The following is an 11,124-nucleotide window of genomic DNA, read 5'->3' as shown; positions in this document are numbered from 1 at the left end:
TGTTTAATTTGTATATAAATGATATAGGAAACGGCTTAAAGGGAGATATTCAGTTGTTTGCTGATGATGCAAAGTTGTGTAGTGCAATAAAAAATCAAGCTGATGTTGAAAGTTTGCAGGAGGATTTAAATAAGCTGGTAAAATGGGCAAAAGAAAATGGATGTCATTTCAATGTGGAAAAGTGTAAAGTCATGCATTTTGGGATTAAAAGATTACCAGCTGTGTACTACATCGATGGAAAGGTACTCCAAGAGATTGATGAGGCTAGGGACTTAGGGGTATTGGTAGATAGGGAGATGAAGTTCAGAGGACACATTGCTAAGGTGTCCAAGATTGCACATAGGATTACTTGGTTGTTGAGAAACACACTGACATCCAGAGATAAAGAGGTTATTATTCCCCTTTATAAAGCATTGATACTTCCACATTTGGATTACTGTGCTCAGGTCTGGTCACCTGGATTCCTTGGAGATGAGGAGGCTGTGGAGAGGGTTCAGAGAAGAATGACCAAGTTGGTGAGTGATATAAAAAATGCTCCCTACGTTGATAGATTGAGAGCTTGTGGATTGCAGAGATTGGTTGATAGGCGAAGAAGAGGGGATATGATAGAAACATTCAAATTACTAAAAGGTTTTTATAGGATTGATGCAGGGGAAATGTTTCAGCTGTGTGATGGTGATGGAAGAACAAGAGGTCATCTCTGGAAATTAAAGAAGAGTGTGGTTAACAAAGGTGTCAGAACAAGGTTTTTTGCCTGGAGGGTGGTGAATGAGTGGAATTCATTGCCTGACTTAGTTGTGAGCTCTTCGTCTGTAAATGAATTCAAGAAGAGATATGACAGATATTGTTTTGCTAGTTTGGGTCTCCCGCGATGAGTCTACTGACTCCATGGAGATACCCGTAATAATAATAATTCCCCGTATATGCCCTTAATCATCTTTGTTGCACACAATTTAAAATAAAAATTCTGATCCAAAAAATTCGTAAAGATACAAATTCATAAAGCAGGAATTCGTAAAGTGAGCACTACTTGTATACTGTCATCAGTTGTCAGCATTTGTACTACTTTGGATAGGATTTTTTATCTTGGATATGAGAAGAACTCGGAACTTTTCTTACTATGTATAGTAGGAAAAGTTCTGAGCTACTTTGGCATTGACAGGGAAAATTGGAATAGCCATCCTCCATGATTTCAGCAACTCGATCATTTTTTTTTTTTTTTTTTTGTTCTTTATTGATAATATCGGGTGGTCAGACCAAAATAGCTGAATAATATTTTGACTTAATTACACCATATCCAGTATTTCAAGAATTTATTACAGATTAAATGGATGAATTCATCAGGCATATCATTTTTCAGATTGCGATTAAAGATTTCATTGTTTCTTATTTAGTGAATATGCTCGTTTAAATTTGGATTGAATTTTGTGGACAGTGCCACTAATTCTAAAAAAATTTTTTTTTCCCTTCATTGTTTTGATCATTTAATTTTTGTTGTTGAACTGTGAAGCCTTATTTTTGTTGAGCTGAAACTTCAAGAATGACTAACAGGTTATCCAAAACATTACATTAATGGACTTTTTTTCCTGCATCTTTTCTGTTTTTTGTTTGTTTTAATGTTTCATGTATGTAGAGGATCTCAGTAACATATATAATTCATAAATTTACTTTTTTTTTTTCTGGTTGAGAGAGAGAGCTATGATATTAAAAGGCATCACTCCATTTGATTTTTTAATAGATTATTTTAATATTTCATGTGCTTGGAGCATCTTGACAAGTATTCTTTAATTCATAAATTTACATTTTTATAGATTTTGAAGATACAGATAATTTTTATCTGTCATGGGTTAATCATTCCTCTAGTTTGAAAACATTTCAAACATGAACCGTAAGAGTGAAAGTCGTTATAGGAGGACAACTGCTGCAGCAACAAGAAGTTCATCAACTGTAAGAAACACAAGAAGCAGAAGAAAAAATGCAGGGGAACCACATGATCCTCCACCAAGTAAAAATAATATGGACTTGGCTTCACTGGAAGTTAGTGATAAGCAGGATACCAAAAAAGGCAAAAACAACCAAGTGATATGTAATAAAGTTGAAACTAAAGAACAAGCGAGCCAGGAAAAAACTGATAAAAATTTAAGAGGTATGAACTCCAAAAGAAAAATTAGTGTTGCTTCTGAAAGTTCAACTTCTCCTGCTTCACCACCAAAATTAGAATGTTCACAAACAGTAACTGTGGTCTCTCAGAATAGCAAACAAAAGTCTACATCATCTGTAGAAAATTCGTTATCAAGTAAACCTGCTGACACTATACAAAAGTTAGCCAAAAAAGTGCCAAAAAAAAGGAAATTTGATCCTGCTGAAGTAGAAGAACTTCAAAGTGAAAATGGGAGACAACATCTAGAAGTGAATTCAAGTGTTATAACAGCACTAAATCAACAAGGACAGTGTTCCCTCACTCAGTCTTCACAGTGTTCCTCCTCCATTATTGGCATGGAGATTGATTTAAGAGATTGGAAAGGTCATAGAGTTCTTGCCAAATGTGATAATTTGTATTTGCCAGGTGTTATTAAAGAACTAAAAAATGGCTGTGATATAATTATTCTCTTTGATAAAAAACAGAACTCTGCATGCATTCATGATGTTATAGGAAAGGGAAAATATGATGTGGTGAGTGACCACAGTCCTTCTCCTGGACAAGTAAGTGTGGGTACTAGGGTTTGTGTACGTGTTGATCCTGAAGACAATGTATTTGTTGAGGGTATTGTAATGGCTATTAGTGCTAAACCTGTTCAATATAATGTTAAACTTGATACTACATCAAAATATGGTCCAATAGGAGAAGCTGTTTGGGTATCACGAGCAAATCTTAGGTTGTTGTTGCCACCTTGGTGGGAAGAATTAGATTTAGAATCAGAACAGTTGCCACCTCCGCTTCCTCCACCACTTTCCCAGCAACAGCAAAGTCAGGCACAGTCAATACATCAGCAGCATTTGCACTCTCCTCAAGTGCATTTGCAACCACAGTCTTCACCACTTCAGCCACCACAACCATTGCAAGCATCACAATTTCAGCAGCATGATCAAGAACAAGAGTTGTCTCCATCACCCTTATCTTCATGGATTTTTACTCAACAACCATCTTCTCTTCAGGCAGATGTTCAGTTGCAGCCTACATCAAGTACTTATGCATCATCTTTAATAAATCATTTCCAAGAAATGAATCAGCAAGTTTTGTCCTCTCCTGTTGTATCTGAAGTAACAAGTGTTGTTCAGGTAAATCCATCTGTATCACTGCTAAATAGTTGTGAGTCAAAAAATGTAGCAGATAAAGTATTAACTGAGTCACCTTTTAAAAAAAAACTGCCCAGAAGTCCTCATTTTGATGAAGAATCATCTGATGATGATTTTAAGAAAGAAAATATAAAGTTTGAAGCAGAATATTTTTCTTATCCTTTGCAACGAACATCAGCTATGTCACAAGAGAGCTTGACCCCGCGTTCCATGTCTGGCAAAGAAATGCCAAGCAGAGCAAGCACAGATTCTAGTACACCTCGTTCACCAGCACTTCTAAACCAAAAATATAAAAAGGGAGATATTGTGTCAACCCCCAATGGTATAAGAAAGAAATTTAATGGGAAACAGTGGCGAAGGTTATGTTCAAAGGAAGGTTGTACTAAAGAATCACAAAGACGAGGTTATTGCTCTCGTCATTTGTCTTTAAAAGGAAAAAGTTTGCGCCCACCATCACTTACCTTTCCTGGTCGTAGGAAAGGCACTTTCAAAGACTCAGCAACAGGGAGAGAAATAGAGTGGGAGGAGTCTTCTCATGATAGTGAATCAAATCCTGTGTTCACTGATAGAGAAAGTCGTGTACAGGGACGCTTTGATATGGATGAGACTGAAGCTGCCAATATGCTAGTTTCTTTAGGAAATTCAAGGTCAGCAACACCAGCATTTTCTCCAAATCATACACCAATTCCCATATCACCTCATATTAAATCTCAGATTCAGAGTCCACTGCCAGGAAGTACAAGTCATGTTAATTTCTTTACCCCAATTGGTCATCCTGTACAATCGCCAACTGTTGCAGTTTCTCAAACTACTGTTCCCCAGTGGAATATTTCACCACAAGAGCAGCAGTTATCTTCAGGTTCAGAGGTATTGACAAGTAGCCGTTTACCTTCTGCTCCTGTGGTATATCATCCTGGTGCGATCAGGACTGAAGTTATTCAGCATCGAGGCTCAGCTACTGATATTCTTCCAGTCCTACAGCAGGAAACTAGAGCTTCAGTATTACAGTTGACCTCTACTCAACCAGATATCTCATCTGTTATTCAAACTAACATTGTAGTCCCACAGCTTATGCAAAGTGTTTCTGAAAATGGCAGCATGGAAGGGCTACAAAAAGAACAAGTATTAAAATCAAATAAGGAATCCATACCACCACAAGTAATTCCAAGTATTCTAACAGTTGATCAAGATATTGGTCAACCAGAAGCAGTTATTTTAGTGAAAAATACTACACAGCCTAGTGAGCAGCATTATACTAGTAAAGAAACTAGTGTTATTTCTTCAACTAGTGAAAGAGTAAATTATGTTTCTCATCCAACTCATCTAGAATCGAAGCAAGATGAATCTGAATGGCAGAATCAGGTATCTAGAGAAATGCAAAGGAGTCCTTCACCACAAAGGTTTGAAAAAGTTTCTAGTGTACAGCATCCAACACCTACTCATCTTCTTCCCATGATGCCTGTGATTACTCATGGAAGTTGTGAGAACAAAGAACCACAAGGTTTAAAAAATGGATCAGGTAAGAGATTCATTTATGTTTTGCATCTGTATTGGTCATTAAGGACCATTACTGTTATTTAGTTATTTAATGATGAGCATAATATATACTAATAATTAGACTTTCATATTATATCTTTGTAAAATGTTTTGTCAAGTGTACAGGACTTGACAAAACAGGGATATTAGTTCTAAAGTTGGTGAATGTTTTTTACCAGATTAACGTTTAAGACATTTTTTGTAGGGAGAGTGGTTGGGGAATGGGATGCATTAATGGAATAGAATGGAATACCAATCACAGTAACACCTCATAAGACACTCAATTCCTGTAGAGGAGTGATATCAGAATGTGATCTCTTTGATGTTCCTGATGAGAAGATATATTCAGAGCTTAAAGATCAGGGAGTGACAGATGTGACGTGCATCCTATACGTAGGGATGGTCACTTAGTTTCGACCAGGAACATCATCCTTACTTTTGATACACCTAAACCTCCAACATCTGTAAAAGCAGGGTATCTCAGCTATCTTGTCAGAGTGTACATCCCTAATCCGCTAAGATGCTTTACATGTCAGAAATATAGGCATGTCCAAACCGTCTGTCATCGTTTTACTACCTCTGTCTGATGTGGTAGTAAAGAAGAGAATGATAACAAATCTTGCTGTGCAAAAAAATGCTGGATTTCCCTGTCAGGAAGATCATCCAGCTCATTGTGCATGTCAGAAGTGGAAAGATGAAAAAGAAATACAAAAGAAAACAGAACAAAACATATATCAAGATGTAAAAAAAAAAAGCTAGTCACTATCACACCTGCTTCTGAGATCCTCATATACTGAGAAGGTAACAATTAAGAAAATGCCAACAGCAACTCAAACTTGTAGGTCTATTCCACCATCTGATAATTTCACCATACCTGAACTTTATGATTGCGAGTGCTTCTCTGTTGAGCACATCAATCACATGACCTATGGTCTTACTCCAGAGAACTCCAAAAAATAGTCCAATTCAATGAGAACCCACTTGTCAAAAAAAAATATGGCAAAGATATCACTTAAAGAAAAACCACCAGACATCTCCACTGAAAGTAAATTAAACTTGCCAGTTCACCCTAACACATCAGACATATTGAATATTTTACCAGAGGAAGAGATGGACACTGGCCGTCCATACTTCCCCAAAACAATTGATAAATATAAATTTGACAAAGGTAAGCCCTACCTCCCGAAAACCAGACAAGCCTATAAAGCTAAAACAATAGGAAAATTTTTATAATGAAACTGTTGTGGGTTTCGCCAGAATATTGATGATATTAAGATTTTGTTGCAGAATCCATGTGTAGAGACTTAAGTGTTGTGAAGACATCATGTTGGAAGTTTAATGGATTGTATACAGCACTCAGAAATGATTAAAACAGAATTTAATACTTCCTATATTTCGTCTCAGTCACTGAGACATCTTCAGGGATTACTAAAAAACTAATGTAACATATACACAAATACCACACAATACTAAGCCCAATCACGTGGGTGACTCTAAAGTCCCATCTAGGTAGAGTACCCTCTAAGGGCGGTTGTAGGTGGCCTGGAATGTAAGGTGGGATCTCTGATGATAAGTGTTTCCCAAATCTTAGGAAGCTTAATGCAACCGTATTTATTAAGATTTGGTTGATTTCTGAGAGCTGCTACTGATTTTAAAAATAGTCTCTTTTTTGAATTTGCTGTGGTGGAGCATGATGGTTTTTTTTCCATGAGATCCTGTGGGTTGTATCCAAGACATGGTCAGCTAGGCCTGACTGATCATAGTCGTGGTTGCAGATGTATGACTTGTGTTCCTCTAGGCTGATCTGTTCTTGACTTGATGTATGACTTGTGTTCCTCTAGGCTCTTCTGATCTAAGATGCCAGAAGGAAAAGCGTTTTCTAAGAGTGTTAAGATATCAATTAAGGGAATATTGGTAAACAGTGAGGAGATGTCAAAGCTTACCAATATACCTTAACCAGTGGTGAGCTATAAGGGGCTTGCCCGAGCCCGTCATTAAATTTTTCTCAAATTTGCAAGCCTCTTGTTCTTCTTCTTTACTTTATTTTTTCCAAAAAAAAGAAAAAAAAACAAACTTTTTTTTAAATATATTAAGTGAAAATCTCATATGGTAATCCGACAAAGTGATTTTATTAAATAAAATATTATAGTTACTGTTATAGTTGGCCCACCGTTTGTAGATCTCTCCTTGGCATTTTGCCAAGAATAGTCAATTCATGCTGAAGGGGAGGAAGAAATGAAGGATGTACAAATTGGTTGCCAACATGCGCAATCACGTGCTTTCTTGTCTGTTGCTGTACTAGTACTAGCTTGATTTTTGTTGTCGCTTTTTTGCATTATTTTTTTATTATTAATTTGTATGATGGATCCAGTACAGTCAACAAGTTCTGTTGTTAAACGTTTCACTAGCTCTTGCAAAAGAATATTGAATAATGTGCTGACATTCTGCGAAAAAAAAATCGTCTCCTTGTTTCCCTTTCTTAAGTCATAAAACGTGCAAGTGCAATTGCGGGCGTATTGGGGTCGACTGTTAAAAGAATTCGTAGGGAATCAAAAGGTGAGGATAAGCCAAAATTTAAATCTCCTAAAAAAAAGCACCAGAGTAAAGAAAACCATCGAAACCATAGCTTTGAATGATTTTGATGTCGACGTTATAAGAAAAACTATTCACGGATTTTACGTGGTCGAGAAAAGAGTGTGAACTGTTCCGAAATTGATTCCTGTACTTAAAGAAAAAATTAATTTTCCTTGGAAAAGAGAAACTTTAAGGAAAATACTTCATGAAATCGGATTTTGTTTTAAAAAGTCCCAGAATAAAAGGAAACTTATCATGGAGCGAAGTGACGTTGTTTTATATAAAACGCAGTATTTGAGAGCAATAAGACGTTTCGGGGAGGAAAAAAGACCGATTGTGTATCTAGATGAAACTTGGATTCATAGTAATTTAACTTATGGAAAATGTTGGCAGTCTAAAGAAGAATGTGGAGTTCTACAAACCGGAAATGCCTCGCGGCGCATAATAATTTTGTGTGCGGGTGGAGAAATGGGTTTTTTTACTAAATTCAAACTTACTATACAAAGCCAATTACCATAGGCAAATGAATTCTACGATCTTCGAAAAGTGGACAGAAGAAAAACTGATTCCAAACCTTCCTAAAAATGCTGTTGTTATAATTGATAACGCTTCATATCACTCTATTCGATTAAACAAAATTTCAAATTGGTCAATAAGAAGCAAGTTCTTATGGATTGGCTCTTTGCAAATAACATTTCTCATTCCCCAGATATGTGAAAAATTGAATTGCTTAATTTGGTCAAAAGAAACTCGCCCCCAACTAAACTATTTAAATTCGACACGATGCTCAAAGAGCATGGATTTCTAGCTTTGAGGCTACCACCATATCTTGCGATATTAATGCTATTGAGTGTGTTTGGGCAGAAGCGAAAAGTTTCATTCGTCATCGCAATGTAACTGGAGATATTGACATGTCGAAACTTTTTAAGCTCATTGGAAAATGTGTATTGGGACAGAGACAGAATTATCGAAGAATTATGCGAACCTTTGGTGATCAGTTTAAGTGAAAGTGATGGCGATTCGGATGGACACCGATTCAGATGACTATGAAGATTAAAAGATTTGATAATGGTATTTTTTTCCAACCTTTTTTTGCATGGGTTTGTTAAAAGAGTCGCAAGTCATAAATAATTAATCGGTTTAGGACATTAAAGTGTCTCAGTTCTCTCAACTGTAAGTTTAGAATATCTAAGTTCATTTGAAAAAATTTCTGTTTTTCTGTATAATTATTTTTATTTTATAGAAAACTTTCTTAAAAATAAACTTAGTTAAATTTTTGTTTTATGCTATACCTTTTTTAATTTTGTTAATACCCTACGTACATTTTCCCAACTGTTATACAAGCAAAATAGTTACACTTTAAAAACTACAATGTTCGTAAAAGAAAAGCTAAATTTTCTGACCTGTAATAATAAACAAACACATCCCAGAAGACAGATTGATTACCCATTATCGGAATGGATTCTCCTTTTTCTGACATGTGCAGAAGTGTCGCGGGACCTCTAATCGGTGGGCGAACTATACTACCATTTTACAAATAAGAATTCACTTTTGGTAATCCTATATAAATAAATAGGACTATAAAATAATGCCCCTTGATTGGTACCGTTGATTATCACTTGAAGTGTAAAAACAAGAGAAATATAACGTACTTCAATATTATTGTGTTTAGATAATATTTATTTATTATTTATAGATTGTTTGTCATAAAAAATTCTATCACAAACAAAAGAAATGTATTTTGTTTATAAAAAATGTGGACTATTTCATATGTGCAATTATAAAAGATTTTATTCTTATTATATTTAGATAGTTAAAAAATGTTTTTCTTATGTAAGATAAATTAACACAGATGATTGTGTGCAAATATTTCATGTTTTGATCATGAAATATTTGTTTAAAAATGATAGCCTTTACAGGTTGATTGTTCCCTCGTACTTTTTGATTGTCATTGGTACACAAGCTGTATTAATAAACGTTTTTGTGTGAAATACAGCTTTTTTTTGCTCGACAATGTGAGCCCTTTGTTAAAATTTCCATAGCTCACTACTGACCTTAACACAGCCATATTGGTAAGCTTTGACATCTCCTCACTGTTTACCAATATTCCCTTAATTGATACCTTAACACTCTTAGAAAACGTTTTTCCTTCTGACATCTTATATCTCTTTTCCTTTGCCATCAATTCTGGTTATTTTTCTTGGAAGAACAAAATCTACAACCAGATAGAGGAAACTGCTATGGGTTCTCTCCTCTCACCCCTTCTTGCTAATTTTTATATGGAAAATTTTGAAAAATGAACCATAGACTCAGCCCCTCTCAAACCTTCTATCTGGCTAAGATATGAATATGATGTGTTCTCTATTTGGCCTCATGGCCTATACACATTAGATTCCTTTCTCAGTCACCTCAACAGCCTATGCCCAAGAATCCAGTTTACAATGGAAAAGGAAAAGAACAATTGTTTACCTTCCTAGACACCTTAGTTACACACCTTCCTAACGGTACACTTTCCTTCACTGTATATAGAAAACCTATGCACAGGCAGATACATTCACAAACTCTCTCACCACCATCCTGCTCAACAATATGACATTATTAAAACTCTAACAAAGAGAGCCCACAATCTTTGTTCCAGTGGAACTGCCCTTACAACTGAGCTTGACCGCATACACAACACTTTCCTCTCCAATGGCTACAGTGATCACAGTATTAAAAAAATAATTGGCTCCTCCCCCATTCCCTGGTCTTCTCTTCAGAAAGAGTTTAGAAATGCCATCACCATATCCTACATCCATGGCACATTGGAAAAAATAGCCAAGATTTTAAAAAAGTACAACTTACACACAGCATTTAAGTCCCACTGCAAACTTACTATCCTTATCCGTTCTACAAAAGATCAGCTCCCTCCTCTCTCAGTGCCTGGAGTTTATAAAGTACCCTGTAAGCTGGCATTCTTTGAACAGTCAGGCAGATCAGCAACCATCCACCTAGAGGAACACAAGTCATACATCTGCAACCATGACTATGGTCAGTCAGGCCTGGCTGACCATGTTTTGGATACAACCCACAGGATCTCATGGAAAAAAAAACTACCATGCTCCACTACAGCAAATTCAAAAAAAGAGACTATTTTTAGAATCAGTAGCAGCTCTCAGAAATCAACCAAATCTTAATAAATACGGTTGCATTAAGCTTCCTAAGATTTGGGAAACACTTATCATCAGAGATCCCACCTTACATTCCAGGCCACCTATAACCGCACTTAGAGGGCGCTCCACCTGGATAGGACTTTAGAGTCACCCATGTGGTTGGGCTTAGTATTGTGTGGTATTTGTGTATATGTTACATTAGTTTTTTTGCAATCCCTGAGATGTCTCCTTCCTCAGTCACTTTTCTGTAACATGATTTTGTTGCAGAAACACAAACCTTTTTGTTTCTGTCTACTGGAAACGTACTTAAGACCCAATGAGGACCCATCCTTTAGGAGTTTCACTGTTGTATGTAAGGACAGAACTTTGTCCTACTCATAGAAGAGTAGTTGTTATCCTAATGGGCAGTCATACTCCTTTCCATCCTGTGCAACTTAATACTGCTCTGGAAACAGCAGAGATTCTCCTGCCCATGGAATTTCTTGTTACATTATGTTCAATTTATTTACCACCAAGTGCTGAGTTAAATGAAATTGATCTTGATAACCTTATCTTGCAACTGCCT

The 11,124-nt window shown here is 36.2% G+C and overlaps 1 protein-coding gene across 1 annotated transcript in view; it reads left to right on the top strand.

Moving 5' to 3' along the window:
* The first annotated feature begins 1,881 nt into the window (after positions 1-1,881).
* Positions 1,882-11,124, top strand: part of LOC150093981 (protein capicua homolog) — a 315,184-nt gene continuing 305,941 nt past the window's right edge. Inside the window, exon 1 of the mRNA XM_090412927.1 lies at positions 1,882-4,816. Within this exon, the coding sequence (XP_090269053.1) occupies positions 1,882-4,816 (2,935 nt within the window). The remainder of the gene's footprint in view (positions 4,817-11,124) is intronic.

The sequence above is a fragment of the Typopeltis vanoorti genome, chromosome 23, assembly GCF_054136105.1.
Source record: "Typopeltis vanoorti isolate ZY-2024b chromosome 23, IOZ_Tvanoo_1.0, whole genome shotgun sequence".
Classification (NCBI taxonomy): Eukaryota; Metazoa; Arthropoda; class Arachnida; order Uropygi; family Thelyphonidae; genus Typopeltis; species Typopeltis vanoorti.
This window is presented reverse-complemented; position numbering and strand designations above follow the sequence as displayed.